General features: G+C 36.1%; 1 protein-coding gene across 5 annotated transcripts in view; it reads left to right on the plus strand.

Moving 5' to 3' along the window:
* The window catches only part of CTDP1 (CTD phosphatase subunit 1), a 104437-nt gene that overhangs the window by 15894 nt on the left and 67642 nt on the right, over positions 1-20901 (plus strand). For all 5 annotated transcript variants that reach the window (XR_003994640.1, XR_003994642.1, XM_030508542.1 and 2 more), the window contains 6 exons: positions 3025-3118; positions 4507-4635; positions 6015-6165; positions 12514-12604; positions 13842-14008; positions 14868-15953. Coding sequence is in view for 3 of the 5 variants with exons in the window: in XM_030508542.1 (XP_030364402.1) it covers positions 3025-3118; positions 4507-4635; positions 6015-6165; positions 12514-12604; positions 13842-14008; positions 14868-15953 (1718 nt within the window). In the remaining 2 variants the exon portion in view is untranslated. The remainder of the gene's footprint in view (positions 1-3024; positions 3119-4506; positions 4636-6014; positions 6166-12513; positions 12605-13841; positions 14009-14867; positions 15954-20901) is intronic.

Here is a 20901-nt window from a genome sequence, read left to right on the forward strand (position 1 = left end):
GTCTTTGCTTCTGTATTCTGAGTCTTAGTAGTTGTGAACCATACTTATAAGGGTAACTATGAAAAAGTAGATACTAGTAGGGAGGAAGAAGAGTATTCATACTGCCTAACATAAGTAGGTCTACTCAGAGTGCTCTTATAAACAAAGTTGAGAGGGAGTTTCCTCTAAAAGTTAAATTTCAGCACAAAGCACTTCTCACTTTTGCTTAAAAAAAAGAAAATCTATTGAGATTGGCTCATAAAATTGTTGCTTAAAGCTGAGTGGTCTGAATATATTAATTCTGGATCACATTATTAATAGTGTAATCCTTTAATAAAATGTATTTCTTTACTGAAAAACTGCAGCTTGTAGGCAAGAATCTGTGTTCCTTTTGGATAAAACCGAGACATGAAGACAAAATAGGCAAGTTCTGTGCTACTGTTACAAATGCGTGCACTTTTTCCTCCATATATGTCACTGTAGGCACAGAGGCGTTATTTAGAACTATATTGTTTAGCCATTACAGGGATTCATAACTAGAAATATGGGTGAATAAGATGCCATGTGGATACTTATGTTACAGTTCGTGTTACAAATTTATGACTTAATAACTGCACGCTCTCTTTCTGTAGAGGTAATTGTAGGGTAACTTACTACCTTAGGGAGAAAATGTAAAGAGCATGCATACAGACACAAATTCTCATCACAGTGTATCCTTCTTTGCTTTTCATTTACTCATAACTGAGATTGGGAGTTGTAAGGTGTGTCAACAGTGACTTAAACCTGAGTGTTCTACCTGTAAAGGTGTAAATAGTTGTGAGGTAATAGAAGTCTCATTCATGTGACCTTGCTTCATTTGTACTGTGTCTGAATGGGAGCTAGCTTGTCTCCAGTGCTTTCAATTTAAGGTTTCAGAACTGTTTTCAATTTTTTGGTTTTTTTTCTTTTTTTTTTTTTTTTTTTTTTTTTGTGTATGTGTGTGTGAAATATTCTGCCATGAAACTAAAGGAATTTAAGCCTTAGGCCAAAAAGAAAGCAAATTCAAAAGATGATTGTATTTCTCTTTTGCTCTGTCTCATTGCTAATATAATTGGTAAAGAGAATGCTTCTTATGCATATCAAATTACTAATTCAACAGCTGTTTTCCAAAGTGGGCTGTATAGTAGACTGGATTTTAGAAATAAATGTTGTATGCTTATTCCATTTGGAAGGAAATACTTTGGTTTCATTTTAATTCATACTCGTTATTACGAACCATTTTGTGTCCATTATCCCATAAAGCAGCACAAAGTGGACTAAATGTTGAAAATGTTATGCAATATGTAGCCCTGTTAGTGGTTTGGATATGACTTTTCATAAAAAGTTGACTGTTAATACTTTGTTAACAAGTATTATTTGGTAAAATAAGAAACCTAACTGAAAGTTAGGATAGTAGGGAATAGGTCTTTGCCTGCCGTGAATGAATACGTGGTTTGAGGTTTGAATACAATCACGTCTAAATATTGCTATGCTGCTCTTTCATTAAAAATCTAGATAAATTCAGGGTATGCAGTTAATTCAGCTTTCTCAATTGATACTTCTCTACTTCAGATATCTTCATTTTATACAAAATAGCTTGTACATCTGGAAGAATGTGTTAGGTCTGCTGAGCCTCCATGAGAAGGCAATTCAAAAGCATATGTATTAATTGCTTTCCTTGCTTGAAGAAAAGTGAGTATAGCCAATTCACTGCCAACTTGTTGGATGTTAGTGGTGCATCCTTTCTGTTAAGTAATTCTTATGCTTATTCAACAAATGGTCTGAAAACAGTTCATCTCTTTTAAAGGCTGATTTAAAATACCATTCAGTGTTGCATGTAAGAGGTGTTCTGAACTCTGAAGTGAAGGATGTAACATGCTAGAATGTGCATGTTAACTTAAGACCAAAGGAAGTACCTGTCTTTTGTTTCCTGGTATCAGTGCTTCCAAGCACTAAGGTACAGCAAAAGCATATCTGTCTGTGGTTGTGTCTGCTTCAGCACAGCTCAGTAATATTTTTTAACTCAGGTGGTTGCTTGTCATGAAGTGAAAATTGGGTGAAGTTTGACTCTGGTTCTAGATCTGATATCAAATTTTGTCCTTGGTAGGACAGGTACTTGGGAGAATTAAGAGACGTGCATGTGACACATAGGACAAAACTTGTATGGTAGTATTTTTAATGTTGGTGAACCATAAATGTCTTTAAAATTAGGTACCGCAGTTCCCAATAAATCGATCTGTGTAAGCTGGAAGCTAGTGATACTGATGATAGCAGTGGGGTTACTTGGTCAGTTTTCAAGGAGTTTCATACTTCTTTGTGTACACACACACTTTCTCATATATATATATACAGACACATATATATGTACACACAAATGAGGATGATATGTGTACTGTATAAATATTTATCTGTATATACATGCATCTATATATGATTATATGGATAGTAAGACTATATATGTGTGTAAAATACACATAAAATAAATACTGGCACACACATGTAGTACTTCATTCTGTTTGTGCTGAAGGCAAAAGTATGTATGGGGATTTTTTGGATGCTTTTCTTGAGGCAGCATTCACGTGTAAGTCACATAAAGAGTAATCTTGCCTATCCTTTGCTTAAATTTGTTTTATAATCTGGCTTGGAGAAAAGTAGATAATTGCATGCTGAGAGATTGCAGAAAAAGAAGAAAATAGTTTTGAGTGGCTTGGTGGTTATACTTTGTAACTGTTTTCTAATGCTAATCAATACATAAATGTCTGTTTCATCCTAATGTCATTTTAATGAAATAATTAAATGGAAGCATAACTAATTATGGTGACTTTTGCAAGGTTTTTATAGCGAGCTGCTTTGATCTCTGTCCATTTATCCATTTTGTTCAGTAACTTACATCATCAAGAATTTGAAAGAGTGTATTAGTCAAAATAGTTCTTTGATGGCGACAAGTTTGGAACTCCAGATTTAGTGTTCAATTTTTCACTAAGCTATTACTCTCTCTTTTGATGCTTCTTTTCTGTGCATGATTAGGATACGAAGCAAGAATGGAAAGCAGAATGTGCCATTATCAACAGCAACTGTGTCTATGGTTCACAGTGTCCCAGAACTGAAAGTTAGCTCTGAGGTAAGTACCGTCATGCTTTCTTTACTCATACCTTTCACTGTAGCTCTGCAGTTGAGAAGCTTAACTATAGGAGTGTCTTCAATGTTGTGTATACTTCATACAGAAAGTTTGGCTTCCCTCTGAAGAGGAATTTGGTGTTAAGCATCAGTAGCCCAGAGGTTTTGTGTGTTTACCCTAATGCAGATCGGTTGTTATCAGGCTTATAGTGTTCTTTTAGAGCTGTGCACTGAAAAGATGATGCTTTTGTGGCAGCAGCCTGAGAATTACTACTTCAATGTTTTTGTCTCTAAGAATGAGCAGTTTGTGTCAAGTTCAGTTTCCACTAGCTGAAACGTGTTCAAAGCTTGCGATGTCTTTGAAACTTAGCTTTACCCTTCACCTGGAAATTGGTCCCACTAGATACAGCAAAGCTAGTTTGTTAGCAACCTACCTGCATGATAAACTTATTTTTTCAAATATTCACTTCAGCTGAGTTATCAAAATATGGTTGTTCAACCCTCAGTTTCTTTAGAGGCAAAACCATGTTTATTTTGAAGATAAACATTCTATTTATCTCCTTTACCAGCTTGATTGATTGATTTATTTATTTTACTTTTTTTTTTTTTTTTACTCTTTAAAGAACGCCAATAAGAAGAAATGTGAAGATAGAAACATTAGAAGTGTCCTCATCCTAGGGCAGCTTGCACTTGACCCCCGCTTCTTCATAACCCTCCACTTAACTTTGCTTTGAAGTTTAGCTGTGTGTGGGTAACACTGCAGCTTGCTATCAGAAGTGGTTAAAGCAAACACAGAGCTTAATGTGATACTTCCAAGGTTTGGAAACATGCGCAAGAGGAGTAAACTTCGACTCAGATTTAACAAAGTCTTTGATATCAATGCCCATGCAGAGCTATGTAACCTAATTACTTATGTCTGAAGGCATTTATTCTTTAATCTTAGGTTGTCAATTACATTTATTTTTGTTATTAGCAGTTTCAGTTTTATACTCAGCCTAGTGTTGTCAGCAGTAGTGTGCCTAGTTGATACAAAATTGCAAGTTTTCAGACCTACTGATGAACTTGTCCTTTGTGTACCCCAAAGCTACTACTATTTCCTCCCAAGACTCCTGGCCTTGAATTAATTCAGTGGTTACTTATGAACTTTGAAAGTCATTGAGTTTATCATTTCTAAGAGTCACTAGTGTCACTAAGATCTGAGAGTAGACTTTGGGAATTTTTTTTTTTTTTATGTGGAAAGAATGCTGACAAAGCTGCCATCACTATAGTTATGTTGAAGCATCATTTCTTATGCAGTTTGTTTGTAGCAGACCTTCTTAAGTTTACAGTGCACAAAAGGCAATAAGTCTAATTTTATTTCTTCTAAGCTTAGTTATGAATATTTTGTTACAGCAAGCTGAGCAGCTAGGAAGAGAAGATCAACAGCGACTACATCGAAATCGAAAACTGGTGCTCATGGTAGATTTGGATCAGACGTTGATCCATACTACAGAACAGCACTGCCAACAAATGTCTAATAAGGTAAGTATTTGGTGTTAATCTTCAAACCAAAGTAACAACAGGAATATTTCTAACAATATTTAAATGATGGTTCTTTAAGAAAACATTCCGTGATTAGGTGAAATTGTAGTTGGAGACTAACAGAAAATGAGAAACAAGTCTTCTGAAATATATTCATTTTTTCTCTGCATTTAAATTGGTGGTTTGTTTTCTTCCATTTATGCTTTCCTGCACTTTTCCATTCCAATCACTTTAAGAGAGAAGTTTCAGGTAGCTATTTTTAATCTATGCTTTCCTTCCTCTACAGTTCGCAAGCTGAGTGCTCAGTAGTGAGACTTTTTTTTCACTCCAAATTTGAGGTGGATATAGTGAATTACTGTTTGAAGTCCCTTTTTGGATAATCCTGTTATTCAGGATTATCCTAGATATTACTACATCTGTCATTCCTTGAATATGTCTAGAGATTTTTCTTTTTTGATTTTGTTTTTTTGGGGGGAGAGGGAAGTTTGGGTGTTGCTGTTTAATTCTTCATGAAACATTTGTCATTGAACTGATAGGGACTATTGGCTTGTAACATTTCCAGCTTGGAAAATTAAAAAAAAAAAAAAAGGAAAAAAGCATGTTAAAATGTATCAGTGTCTTGTAAAGGAGGATCAAATTCAAACTTGTCATGCAAACTGCAGCTGCTTGGTTCCTCTTTCTCCTCTTGCCACTCTCGCATGTCCAGTAGGTTCAACATGCATTAACACCTGCTAGCAAAAAGCAAGCTGTAAATGTACTTTACAATTGAGAAGAAAAAGAACAGTGAATGTTCAGCTTAAAGATTAAAAAACCTTGTCTGTTTGAAAGGCTATGTCTTCATCTGTATAAATAAATGGTTTAAAGAAAAACATTTTTAAAAGATTGTGAGATTTTTATCTGGGATCTTTATCTGCAAACTTCCTTCCTGGTTTGCTATCTGACAGTATGTTTCTATAGACATAATATTTTTTCATCCAACAAAGTCTTTCTCTGAGCCCAATACGTACTGAAACTAATCTGAGTGAAGTTCACTGAATAGTACTGATTGGATTGAGATCCTGAACTTTCTGAGAAATTTCTCAAGTTGCTTTGTTCAGATTGGTTTAACATAAGTAAAGATTTGAATGGAAGTTACCTTGATCATAAACTTTTTCAAATGCAGGAAGGTACACTGAAAATTTTTGTGTTGGACTGCTTGGCACAGGGCAAAAATGTGCTTTGGATTTTATTCATCCACATAGTCTTTGTGGCTAAAACTTGCTTTAGCTTAGTCAGACCAAATAAAAGTAGTGGAAGTGATGGAAGAGGGAATAGCACTTCTGGAATGCTGGCATTTTTGTTTGGTATTTTGATAATATGAAACATGCTTTTTCTTCTAGGGAATATTTCATTTCCAGTTAGGTCGAGGTGAGCCTATGCTGCATACTCGTTTGCGTCCTCATTGTAAGGAATTCCTGGAAAAAATTGCCAAGCTGTATGAATTACATGTTTTCACTTTTGGCAGCAGACTGTATGCACATACAATTGCAGGTGAGTAGCATGTTACACTTTACAATATTTATGTAATCAGGCTTTATACTCATATAACTAGTTTTCTTTCTTTGGTTGCTTTCAAGTATTTGTTCTTCTTTTGTGCAAAAACACTTCCTAGATATTTCAGTAAACAGAATTCTTGGTTCACTTACAAGGCAGTGCCTGTATGGCCTGTAATTTTAGCAATAATCCTTTTCTTCCTATCAGACATGCTTTTTTTGCTTCCCTGATGGTTAGAGAATCAGACTGTGCCATGACAACTAGTGCCTTCCTATTTAATTAAGAAATTATGTTGATGGGCTCTAAAAATGATCTGCAAATCACTTGTCTTAAAATCTAAAGTAATAATTCCATAAAAATCAACAACATGAAATTCTCTCTTCCTGTGGGGAACATACCCCCCCCCACATACACCCTGCTGTTCCCTTTCACCAAAGGAAGTTTGGCTGCTATAACTCAGTTTACAGAAGTTCTATTTGTGTTCTGGAGCTGAGATGTGCTTATTTGAGGAAAAGCACAGATCTAGCAGTATTTTCACATATTTTTCCTCAAGAACGTAGAATTTTCTCCTAGTAACTGAAAACTTACATTTAAATTATAGCAGTGGTAGTCTATGGTGTGGGTCACTAGCTGAAATGTTTTCTTGTTTCCAACAAGCATAAAAGTAACCTACCGTGTTGTGAAAATGTATGGGTCAAATTCATGTTAGGCATGTGACCCTGTGTTTAAACTGTAAAATTGACTTTCAGTCCCTTGACAGAACAGCATTTTCAGTGCAGACTTTCATTTATGAAGTCTGTCAGACTAAGACAGTATAACTCACAATATTTTAGGTTATGACTCTGCATGTCAGACTGTCCCTGCTGCTGTTCTGTGTCTCCTAGCTTTTTTTCTTTCATATCTGCTTTTTTTGTGTCATGTTGCCACAAGTGCATTGAGCAATGCTATCGCAATGATTCCACTTCTTGGCAAGAAAGGAAGATTCCAAAATAGTTAGATAGCTAATTACCCTAGTTAGCACTAGAACAATTTAGAAAAGAATTGTATAAATAGAGAATTCTTCATGCATATTAAACAAGCCAGAGAAGGTGCTTGTAATAACAGAGTTCTCCAATCAGAAAGTGTTACTTGCTTGTGGTCTCCAGCTAATTTTCCTTGAAAGTTCGGGAGAGGCATATCCTGTCCTGCCCATCCAAGTGAACGTTTCTACATTACTTACTATTTATTGACTGAGAAGAAGAATCTTCTTAAAGCTTTGTCAGTCTCGCTGTTGGATTATATGTTGTGTACTGCTAATGCATTAACATTTTGTACCTTGCTGTCCTCCTTGGTGTGGTTATTTCTTGTGTAGCAAAAGCGGAATGGTTTTCTTACATGCTAGGTCGAAATAACTGGCGAAAGAAAGTAGGTGGGCAAGATTCTTTACTTGGATCTATGGGCCAAAAAACTGCATGTGGCTTAAGGTCGGAAGATGTATACCCAGTGATGCCAGAAGACATATAGCAAATAAGCTTCAGAGCCAGGGAGAAGAGTGAGTTGCAGACGTAGTTAACTCATGATATGTACGTGCTTCGCCAGTGATTGATCATCTCTCAATGTGTGATTCAGTCGTATGTTTGCTCACTTTAATCTCTGAGCTAAAATTTTGGTTACCCTGCAGTCCCCATGCTGGCACAGGCTGGTACTTGTAATGTGACAAGCCTATTTGTGGGCATCATACTTGAGCTGCTCCATCTGTTACATAGAGGAAATAGCCACCAAATAAGCAAATTGGGGTATTACTGCTTCCTGAAATCCCCAGCCTTCTGGATTTTTGCCTGAAGCTGTCTAACCTCATCAAAAATGTTCAAACTGCAAGTGGATAGTTTCAGATGAAATATGTTGCCATGGAGAAACGGTTGATTCAGCCTTTGGTCCACATGCTCGCCTGTGTAACCCAGATGCAGTAACAGAGAAATGTATAGCTAATACATACAAAGAACACTTGATGGCAGTATTGGTTAAATGATCTCTCAGAGAGTTGTCAGTCTGATATTTTACTGTTATCCCTCTGTTACATAAAGGAAGGACTTGTAATAAAGAATCTTTTCGCATAAGAAAAAGGTTGTGTTGTTAGGTCCTCCATATGCATCCTAGATTTCTTTGTGAAATTAGGTTCTCCATATAGGACTATAGGCCTCCATTTCTTGGCGAAATCTAGACTGAGCTGCTCCTTGCATGTTCTGGAAGGCTTTTTCATCATTTTGCAAACAGATGACAGAAGTCCATTTCTCTCATCCCAGCAGACTTGTATCAGCTGTTAAGTGGCATTAGCTGATACTTGTAAACACCATTTATATCTGCCTGAAGTAGTTTATCCTAAATCCTTTCTTAGTTTGACACATTTACAAAGTGGTGTCTTGTAGTATGGTTATAAAGATGAGGTTTTGGATTTTATCTAGAGCGTCCTGTAGTGTTTCTCTTATAAATAATTACTTCGACCAATTGATACTTAATTTTTTTTTCCTACTCTACATCAGAGACATTCAGTCTATTTAGTACTGAAGTTGGCTTAAATGATGTTGTAAAAGCTAATGCAACTGTGAATCTTGAGTTCAGAGGCCGCTAGGCAACAATAATGCAATGTGAAACCAAGTCTTAAGATTTCTAGTGGAATTTAGAAAGTAGGACTAATTTGAGGACATTCATATGTATGGTTTATTACAGCAAGTATATTACAGTATGCATTTCAAGAAATAATTGACAAGAATATGTGTGTATGTAGTCACCAGTGTCTGAAGGTCTCTAATGCTACTGAAAGATTGAGTCAACAGCTCTTTCCAGGTTCTAAAGTAGGACCTGAAGTAGAATTGGAGGTGACTTTCAGTTTTAAATTTATTTTTAAAAGGACTTCTTCAAATTCGTGTTAGATCCTACTGTTACATCACTCCTACTGGGAATTGCTATTTAACTCAATCTGTCTGTAAGATCTGAGACTTCCCCAATATGAGTTGTTTACTTTTGAACATTGCATCTTGTGATGTTTTTTTAACTTAACCTTACAAGTCTTACTTATAAGTTTGCTTTTGTAACAGTCTATGTAAGATCAGGTAACACGGCCAGATAAGCCTGTATGTGCAAAGACCCAGTCTGAGATACTGGAAAACAAACAACTGGGGGGAATAGCCTCTGGGAGGTGAGTCAACTGAATAGTCCCCCATAATATGGTAGTCAAAGGATAATGATAGTTGCTTCAGTTTGTTCAAGAAACTACTTAGAGGTGTACTTAGCATATTGTCTAATTCTTGGGTCTACATGGAAGCTCAGTTTTGATTTGAAACCACAAGTCTGTCTTCAATCATTTTGACTTCTACTAAAGGCTTTAATTTTTTTAGACATGCTTACAAAATGAGAAATTCATCAACATTTATCCTTTTGCTGGAATATTTTGTGCAAACTAATACTTGTTCATTTAAAAAAAGGGAAGTTAAAATTCATTATCAACACTCAGCAAACTGAGTGAAAAATGACTGATCACTTTTCAAGGCATGGTAGTGGGAAACGGATAGAAATAAATGAAACAAAGTTAAGAGTTCATGTTGGGAACACTTTCACTGTTTCTGTATACTTAATGAGTTCATACACAGACATTTTTATCGCTCCAGAGCCATAGGAAATGGCAACAAAATGTCCCCACAGAAAAATAACATCATCAAAACAGATGCTTTTTTGGTGTATCTGTATTGACTTTTATTAAAGAAAAAGCCACCAGTGCTTTGTGAAGGTATCATCAATTTGAAACCTGTGGCTTCATTATTAAAGGTTAATATCTAAACAGTGTGCTATCATAAATTCTAAGTGTTTTAATATATAGGTTGTGAAAAGATTTTTATTTTGAAAGTAGTAGATTTTTTCATAATGAGGGTTTCCCAGTTCTTGTTGCTGAAAGCAGCATAATAATGATTTTTTTAATAAAGAAGTTAAATCTTAGACTTCATTTAGTTTTATCTTGGAGGGTGTATCTGCATCTGCTTATTTTTAATGTAAAGTTTTTATTTCTTCAGATGTATATTCTGTTTGCAGTCATAAACCAATTAAAGCTTAATGTTTTAAGTAACAGTATGTTACATAGCATACATAGCATACAATACATAGTTGTCTTGCTTGCTCTTGCATGGAGCAAAATCATAGAATAGTTTGGGCTGGAAGACAGCTTCAAAGGCCATCTAGTCCAATCCCCCTGCAGGGACATCTTCAACTAGATCAGGTCCTCTGCTTCAAATGATATTCCAGTTATGTCTTCCAGAGTCACTAAATAGGCTAGTGAATAGCCAATATAGCCTTTTCAAAATTTAAAGATGATAGTAACATACTATTGAAGAAAACAAATTATATATGATAAATGAAATGTTACCTGCCATTTCCCTGAAATGTGAATACATCAATGTTGTATTGTTTCAATTGGCTAGGCAACATCCAAGAGAAACCAAAGAGTTTAAGACATGGTCTTTAAATGACCAGTGCTATTTTCCATATTCTTATTCAAGTAGCTTAGCTTTGAAAGACCCTGCTCTCAAGATGGGCTCTTATCTGTGTGGGTACGTCTCTAGTGAGCTGTATAATCAGTGCATTTTTAGTGAATTATCAAGGAGGAAAAAAGTATTTAAATTAGGTCTTTACTAAAGCATTATTGAAAAGCTCCAGAACATTGCCTTATCTCCAATGCCTGGCAGTCAGGGTTTCTGTGCTTGGGCTTTCTTAGTTCAGCTTCCCTTTTCTTGCAGTTTTAGCTAGACAAGACTGCAAATGAATGCGTCATTGTGGTTTCACCATTTAATCAGTGCACATCTGTCCAATTTAGTGTAGAGTATCCCTGTGTATTCAGATAATAGAATACAGAAGAAAAGAATTTGGTTGGGGAGAACAGCAACTTATATGACAGCTTATGTAGTTTGTCAAAATATCTGTGTGTATGGCAATAAATCTTTGTAGCTAATTCTCTCAATTCATTATGCCTAGGTACTGCAAGGGTCTCACTACAGGGGATGATTCTACGAGTTTGCAGCAATTCTTAAGCATAGCCGGGTGAGTTAAGGTTGAACCTCTGTCCTTAACTCGGAATTTTCTTGCTTTTATGGGTTTTAAGTTATTCCAATTACACATTAATATTAACTACATAGAGGATCAACTTTTCAGAAGTGATGGCTGATTTTATTTTTTTTTTTTTTTTTCCTTTTTTATACCTTCTCTTTTCGAAGACCCAGCTTAAACATACTCCTGGGAGCTGGACTTCTAAAAAGAATTGAACATGTGTTCTGTGCAAGTCTCAAAGCTCCTTCTGGAAAGAAAATTAAAGTTGGTCCTTGAAATCTATAGTCATTTTGAACTTTGGTTCTGGCTGTTAAGATAGCCACCATTTAAGATAAAATAAAAAACCTTTAACAAGTTGTCCCAGATAAGTATTGACTGCCTTGTATTACTCAAAAAATGAGAAATTAATGCTAAATTCAACACAAATTCAATCAAATGAAAAATTCAATTAGCATGTAAAATGTCAGTTTCTTTCTGAGCGATTACGTGGCTGTGATCTGCTCATCAAGTTGAACATTATTGGACACTAGGTTCAGAAGCATGTGCATGTGTGTTTGTACACCCAAGTCACCATTTTCCTAAATAATGGCATTTTATATTGATTTTAAGATCAGATAGCACAGCTTCTCTTGGTTTGGTTTTGGTTTGTCTTTTTTTTTTTTTTTTTTTCCCGTGAGTGTAGTCAGAACAGTTACTGCAGCTAGGCCTAAATATTTCTAGGAATCCCAGGATATATTCATTATGTGTAAATGTATTAAAGTAGTTTTTAGAGGTACAACTTAAAACCTACAAATGCAAGAGCTCCGGCTGAAACTGTCCTTTAACTTGCCCATTGTGCTTAAGCATTGCAGCACATTGCCGACTCTTGTGAGACTTCTCTGCAGTCCCTAGGCATAATGAGCTCAGGAGAGCATTTAGCTTTAACGAACCACCTGTAGAGAGATAAATGTAAGTTGCAAAAATCATGTGTATCTATCATCTGCTGTATCTCTTCCAGCCTAATTTATGTGGCTGTCACAAATTCAGTTCTTTTAATTTCAATTTTGGTGCTATGTTGAAAGAAAATGAGATGGGATTTCTAAAATTAATCCCACTGCATTAGTTACAAATACTTGATCCACTGTGCTTACCCTTTCCCCCATATAATACCTCATACCTTAAAATTGTCTGTTAGTTAGACTGCTGTGGCATTGATTAAAAATAACTGAATTATATAGAATATAAGCAAGGAACAAACATCTTGAACATTAACTTTTTAATTTCTTCTTTCAAAAGGATTTTTGGACCCTGAAAAGAAGCTGTTTTCCCATCGAATATTGTCAAGGGATGAATGTATTGATCCATTTTCTAAAACTGGGAATCTTAGGTATGTATATGGGTCTTACTAATTAAAACAGGACAACAAAGACAGAATATGCTAAATATAATAAAAATTACTCCCTCTGTACATAACATGTTTTTATAGTCCTCCTTTATCTGCTTCTTAAATATCAACACAGTCTCCATAAAACTGAGATGTTAGGTATTGCAGCATTTAATCTAGTTAATGTATTCTGTGGTAGTAGAACAGTAAGAATGCAAAGCAATGGCATCACGTTTTCACTTTCACTTTTCTTGTAATAACTTAACCATGTTTCCAATTTATTATTCAAGGCTTGTGGTCTTGTACGATGACTTGTATGTTGCATGGGGTTTTTGGTTTGGTGGTTTTTTGGGTTTGGTTTTGGTCTTTTTTGCTTTTTTTAGTTAAACCAAAATTCTTGTTTGAGGTTAATTCATATTTCAGTATCTAGTATTCTGGCTTTCAAATGCGTTATACATCTAACAGCTTCTGTGGTTTAGTGTTTCTTGAAATTAGGCCATCTAGGGCCTTGAATTAATATTCTAGTCTAAATTCAGGTTCTGATTTTTTTTAAGGTTTAAAAAACAAGGCTGTTTTGGGTTTTTTTTTTTTTCTATGGAGCAGATCTATTTAGTATTTCATAAAGCTAAATAAAAAATTGTTCCCAGCTGACCATAGCAAATGAGAAGTTTGAGGGGTTTTTTGTTGGGTTTTGTTTGGGATTTTTTTTTTTTTCTTTTTTTGTGTGTGTGTGTATTTTGGATATTTTTTTTCTCTTGCTCTGTTTTCATATGCATGTGTATATCAAGTACTCTACCTCCTCCTCCTCAGTGATATAAGTATTAGTACTTTTTGCTTCTGTTGTCCTGGATTGAATGAGTCTGCTCTTTAAAAAACTGTTCTTTTGTCTTTCCTATATATATGTAGATAGTGTATTGACCATGTATATCATTGGCTTTGGGCTGTGTGTTGACCTAAACTGTGCAAACTAGGTTGAAATGTTGTAATGTTTTGTTCTTGCAGAGGCTTGTTGGCTCCTGCTTCTAGCCTCTGGAATAGAGATTTAAAAACAGCTGTTTCCTTTTTTTATTAACTTTAATTAGTAAGTTGATACGTGTGTGTGTGTGTGTGTGTGTATATATATAAAAATTATGTCCTGCAAACATAATTGTACCAAACCAGAACATCAACAGAAACTGCTTTCATTGATAGTATTAATTCCTAAAACTGAATTAATCTTATCAACTCTTTTGTCTCTTAGAGATCTCTTCCCATGCGGGGATTCGATGGTTTGCATCATTGATGATAGAGAGGACGTTTGGAAGTTTGCACCCAATTTGATAACTGTGAAGAAATACGTATACTTTCAGGGGATAGGAGATATTAATGCACCTCCTGGACCAAGAGAAATTCAAATGAAGAAGAAAGGTAATTATATATTTTTTTAAACCACTTTCACAAGATTTTTCACCTTTCAAATGTGTTTGATGTAAGTCATTGTGGTGATCTTACTAGTATTGCTGTTGCAACCCTATATTATTGTAGTTGACAGAGTGCTCCTGCAGCACAAGTGCAAGTAGCTTAGTAAAACTGGACTGTTCTTGTTCATAGCTTTCTTTTTGATGGGTGATCACAGCAAAAGGGGGGTACTGGTAAATAGCATTATGGCTGGAGAGCTGATTTGACAATACAAATCATTCAAAAACATATAGAGGAGAGCAATTTCTCTCCTTATTCTCTGTGTAAAAGAGGGCACAGAGAAAAATAAGTCTTTTCTCCTCTCTGTAGGTTTCTCCTTCTTGGTCTTCTTCCCTGCTCCACTTTGGAGGAATAGTTAATAAACTCTGGTCTGAACATACTGCTGAGAATGAATATTTTGATCCTTCTTAACCTCCCTGCCTAGATCATGCTGCAGTAGTTCCATTGCCCTGACGTGTAATCATCAAACTCATGCTAAAAGATAAATCCTTTCATGTTTGCGTAGTTACCAAATAATCACTGATGTCCTGTGTGATTTTTTTTTTTCTTTTAATGAAGAAAAAAAAGCTGCTTGCACAGCATCTTTACAAAAGTAAAGTTTGATAGGTTTGCCAGTTTTAGTTCTTTCTAGTAATCATTGACACCTAGAGTATCTTAACTTTTGAAAAGCCTGTCACTTCTGAACATAGCGATGTCTAACTGGATATGTAAACTGTGTGTTTAAGGAAAAAGAAAATTCAATTTTGATTAAACCTAAAAAAGAGAGAAAATACGTACAGGTTTTATTTCTTTCTTTCCTGTGTTTTAGTAAACTACTCTACAAAACCAGAGGCACTGGATCCAGCAGTGACATCAGCAAAAGATGCTGAAGAAATAAAGAGTGTTATATGTGTAGAAGAGCAAAGCAATGGTCTCAAGAATGCTACAAAGGATGCTTGCACTGCAAATGGAGGTACTTCTGTAAGCAGTGAAACATCTGACTGGGATATGAACTCTAGCGATAAAGTCATTGCCCAGGACACCTTAAATGATAGCACTGATCACAAAGTGGACAGTGAGGTCACTAATGATTTGACAAATACAAAAGAATCTCAGATTTCTTCAGAACAAGGTGATAGAACAGTGACAGAGAAGCAGCAAACCCAGGACAAGACAACAAATGACTTAGACTTTGAACTGTCTAGTGACAGTGAAAGTGATGGTGGATTGGATACCAAAAAGTCATCCACTTCTGTATCAGATAGTGAGAATGAGGAAAAGAGAAGCTGGAAGAAATCCGAACAACCTCTGCAGGATGAAAATTTGCAGAAAGGGAGTTGCATTGATGTGAGTGAGAAAAAAGATGGTCTGGTGAACCATTCGGGGGACGCGCAATCTCTACCTAGTGAAAATATTCATGACAAAACTGATCTTGAAGCACAAGAAGAAAGTGAACAGGAAAGTCTTTGTGATTTAGGAAATGGGTGTGCAGACAAGAAAGAAGCTGAAACAGAGTCTCAGAATAGTGAACAATCTGGAATTACAATGGGTGAGTCCTTAGATCAAAGTATGGAGGAAGAAGAGGAGGAAGATGATACAGATGATGATGACCATTTAATATACCTCGAAGAGATCCTTGTGCGGGTTCACACTGACTATTACACAAAGTATGATAAATACCTGAAAAAAGAGATTGAGGAAATTCCAGATATCAGAAAAATAGTACCAGAACTGAAAAGTAAAGTGTTGGCAGATGTAACCATAATATTTAGCGGACTCTACCCAACAAACTTTCCTATTGAGAAAACACGGGAACACTATCATGCCACAGCACTTGGAGCTAAAATTGTGAAGAATCTAGTACTGAGTGCTGATGATCCTGACAAAGCAACACATCTCATTGCAGCAAGGACAGGTAGGCATATGAGACAAGTTTTCCATCAGCTTTTTTCCTGTTTCAGTTCATTCATGCCTTGAGTTGTGTTTTTATATAACCTACAGGCTTTAATATAACTGAGATTAGAATTTAAATTAAACGAAAGGCTCTTCTTGAAACAAATTAGAAGCCTTTTTTAAAGGCTTTTTTTGCTGCTTTTTGATCAAGTGTGGCTCTTAATTGTTAAAAGGAGGACTTGCTAAATAACTGCTGATGTAACGTGTCATGTCTTGCTTCTTGGTTGAGAGTCGGTGATACTGAATCTTTTGTCTGTTAAAGATGTTGAATATAAACTTTAACATTCATTTCAGAGAAAAGTTTATTGTAGTCTTGCTGTAAAGTTAGAGGAACGCTTGCTTTCTTGGTTTCTGAGATTTCAGCTCTCATGGGTCAGTTTCACTTTGTATGGAATTCAAACAAATTACCTTGAGACTGGAATCTGATGATAGCCTGTCACTGCTCCACGTGTAGCCTGTATGTCTTTATCATGAAGAGACAATATAATTTTCATGTTTTTCCAATTTCAAATCTTAAAATGCTTAATTTCAAAGTTCCTTTGTCTAACTTACACTAGGTGGCTTCTGAATGTAGTTGTACAGAAGATGCAACTGTTGTGTGATGTTGTAAAATTGATAAGATAAATGTAAATGAAACCCTCCCAAACATACACATTTCTCTAGATGAAAAATATTGAATAGCATTGTGTTAAGGAATATGGCATGTTATAACGAGAAGCAGTTGAGGATTTTTTTTTTTTTTTTTCCCCGATTGTTTTAAGGTTCTACAGTTTGGGGAGGGGGAGGATGTATGCTTATATACGTACATACATTCTTGTGTTCTACTTTTATAAGCAAATTCTTCACTACCTGCACATTCTTAGTGAATCATCCACTAATGTAGATCTTAATACAAAAAAATATTTTAGCTTTAGATTTAATTTCCTTATATTAATGTGCTTTTATGGTATTTGAATTGAGTTTATTATTAATATTTTAAATTAATTTCCAGTGTTCTTTTGAAAAATAAGTCAATTTCAAGGTGGTTCATATTTTCCAGACTTTTTGTCAATCTAGACTCTTCTTCAAAGTAGTAATGGAATGATGGTGTTGCACTTCATACTTAAAATATGTTCAAATATTGCCTGCTAATTAAAACAAGAAATCACAAGAAGAGTACTATTCCTAATTGCCATGGTGAAAAACCTTTGTCAGTATGCAGCAGCAGACCCCTGCTTTTAGTATGAAAAGAATTGCACTGATTCTGAAAGAGGAACTTGGCAGTCTTTTCTGCCTAAGGAGCAAGACTATTGTCATCTTTCACCATCACTTAGTAATTATTTCTGTAACACTAGCAGTGAAATAGGGGAAATTAGAGTGGAAAAAAACCATATTCTCCAATAACCCTTTTTTTGTAAGATTCTTGTGGATTGCTTGTGGTTTTGCGATGGGTTTTTGTCTTTTTCAACTGAAGACTCTATTTTTCTCATGTCTAGTTATATGGGAGTAGTTATGCTGCATCATCCTAATTTCATGAGGGAAACTCTGAAGTTTAATCAGCTTTTAAGGCTATAAATTGTGCCTGGTCACAACTGGATTCGTGATAATTTAGCTGTCAGTGTGATTTCTCATGCTGATTCTGGTGTGGGTAGGCAGCAAATTCTGTAAATCTCTGTTACTGCTGATAAGCTGTATAAATACTGCATCTGTGGCTCCTATGGCAAACATCTGAAGCACTGCTTGATGACTAATTGCTGGTAAAGAAGGGATATGCTTTTGTTTCCCCCTTTGATTTTTTTATTCAGAAGTCAATGACCAGACAAAGTTGCTCAGCTTCTTTGTTATTTTTTTTTTTTCTTCTTTTAATGTGTTTGTGAAAAGGTGATTTTAAAATGTACCTGTCAGTTCAGTGTTTCTGGATGATCCCACTAACTGCAGACTTAGCACTCAGATCTAACAAGCAACTTACATGTTTACTTTGCATTAGCGGAGTGGTAGTAAATGGCATATACTTAATCTGCAGCAGTAGATACTGTTAGCTTTTGAGTTTTGAAGACAGGAAGAATTTGTGAGGAAATAAGATGGGAAGAAGTCAGTGTGAAACAGAGTACACCATAGGTCTTGGAGGGATTGGTTTTCCCCCTGAAAAGTGACCGCATGATAGCTTGATGTATGGAATGAATAGCTAGTAAATACCATTTTATGTTGTATTTACAGCATTCTTGCTAGCCTATTGCAGTAAATAGTTTAGATTTCTTCTTGTCTCTTTCTCTGCAGATAGACAGCTTGTTTCTCTGTAGACACAGGTACTCTGAATTCTGAAAATAAATAAATCTTTCCTCTTGGATTATTAGGATTTTTTTGCATTATATAGAGGGGAAAATACTCACCTGAATTACTGTAAAACACATGGATCTTCGTATCATCTAATCAGATTTTCATAAATCTGAGTGCCTGAGAAAAGGCTGCTCTATTGTCCTTTCAATTTACCTATTGGCTGCATAAATCTTCAGGTTTTGAAACATCAGCTGTTTCGAAACACTGGATGATGACTTGTTACAGCTCTGTACACACTTGACTAGTTACTACACTATTTCATAAAACTTGTCATCTACCTTCCTGAACAGATGTAAAATACTGTAGTTCATTTTTGCTAGTGGAGCACATAAAGGTGATCAGGTCACATAAAAGTTATTCTAGTAGGAGTGAAAATTTACTAGTTTAAGCCCTGACTTCTTTTCTTTTTCAACATATATTTAATTCTATGTCTTTTCCTATACTTTGAAATCTATATGGGAATAATTTCCTTACTTTTGGCAACTTAGCAAAACTTGGCTTAATATCTTTAAGTATCAGGTTGCTTAAAATACCAGTTGTACTATAACTATGGCTTCTTTTACTCATCCTCACCTACCTACTTAAAAATGCTTACTCTTGACTCTGGTCCTGAGGTACTGAGGGAGAACAGAAAGCCACCAACTGAAGTCTTGTTAGCCTGTCCTATGACCTGGTGTGCTGTCTTCACCAGACATAGCTGTGATGTGTCCACAGTTTGTTTTTTCTGAAGAATATTTTCAAGGGCCATGTCTTTGGAGCAGTGCATAACTGCATTTTTTTTATTATTATTTTTTTTTAAACTTGGACACCAACCATTTAAGCTTATTGCTTTTGCTGGTAAAGCACAATGCAGTGTTAAAGCTGAGCTCTAGACATAGCCTCCATACAGCGCATGTAGCACAGTTTTGTTATCGCTTAGTTCTTGTAGGACAACATACTGAAGTCTGTACAACTTGTCTTAGGTTAATGTTGGAGAAGAGCTTCAGGATTTCATCGTAAATCAAGATTTATGTAAAAATGGTCTGAACAGAAACTTTTTATTGATCAGATATTTCCAAGCAGTGTCTGGCAATCTGATTACATACTGCCATAAGGATATGTTGACTTTAGTCTGTTGGAATGGGGAGACAGTTTTGAGAGTGATTCTGGTGGTCACTCACGTTGTCTACTTTAGTTCATCCTGGCACAGCCTGGAGCACACAGGTGGGGCTCCTCATGGGAGAGATTGGATTAGAAGGCAGAGTCGGCTGAGCCCTCACAGGCATTTGGCCCACAGGTCTGGACAGAGCTAATCCAGAGCAAAACTCACTGAAACGCACATGGGGTGGGCGTTGCTCCTCCAGCACCCTTTTGCCCTGCAGATCTCCCTATTGGGCTGCACTGCTTGATAGAATGAACATACCCAAATATGCAGTATAACATTTCTTCTTAGTCTTTGTAGACATACAGCTTAGGTCTCATTTATCTATGTTGCTGAAATACCTAGTGTGCTCCGTACTTTGGATAAGACAAAATTAACTGCTGTAATGAGACTATGTGTCTTGGGGAACAGCTGCTGATGTTTATTGTTACATGATTGATTTTGGTCACTTCTTGTAGTAACGAATTGCCAAGATTAATAGGAAGCTTTTTTGTTGTTTTCAACCTTTGCTTGCAAGTTCAAAAGTAGAACTGATGAGTGCCTTGCCCAGGTTTAAAAACAACCTTTCCCAATATTATGTGCTTCAGGCTGTATCCATCAGAGGGTAGAGGTGATTAATTTGGCCTCTAGCTGCTTCATGCGAAAAGGCTTGTGTGCCTTTTTAACTTCATATAACAATTTTAGACTAAAATTTGAAGTAGGGAAAGCTGATTAGAGAAAAATAATAAAAAAAAAAAAAAGGGGAGGAGGGGGAAAAGTCCAGAAAAACAGGTTGTTTTCAAAGTGATTTTCAGCCTAGTTGGGTGATTCAGATGTTCCTAACTGCACTAAAGTATTATTGCTTGGATGGATTAAAATCGTTTCTGCTGTTTCTTCTTCATAAGCATACTTCTAAAAAGTTACAATGAGGGAAGGGGGACTAGAAGGTAAGGATATTAAGTATTGCAGTACTATTTCTCCTACCCAGTTAAATTTGGTGTTTCACCAAATCTAAGAACATCATATGTGTGAAATCTTGATTAGTGAAGATTTGTGAAATCTTGATTTGTGGCCTTCTTACGATGGGGCTATGGCATTGCTGGATAAGGGAAGTGTGACTGACATCATCTACGTGGACAAGGCATTTGACACTGTCCCACATGACATCCTTGTGTCTAAGTTGTGGAGGCATGGATTTGACACATGGATGGCTCAATGGATAAGGAATTGGCTGCAACTCAGAGTTGCAGTCAGTGGCTTGATGGCCGGAGGGAAGGGATGCCACCCAGAGGGACCTTGACAGGGTCTAGAGGTGGGCCAGTGCAAACCTCATGAAGTTTGCACTTCACAAGGCCAAGTAGAAGCTCCTGCAGCTGGGTCAGGGCAATCCCAAGTACAAATACAGGCTGGGCAATGAGTGGATTGAGAGCAGACCTGAGGAAAAGGACTTAGGGTTGTTGATTGATGAGAAGCT

The sequence above is a fragment of the Strigops habroptila genome, chromosome 1 (assembly GCF_004027225.2).
Source record: "Strigops habroptila isolate Jane chromosome 1, bStrHab1.2.pri, whole genome shotgun sequence".
In the NCBI taxonomy this organism is placed as follows: domain Eukaryota; kingdom Metazoa; phylum Chordata; class Aves; order Psittaciformes; family Psittacidae; genus Strigops; species Strigops habroptila.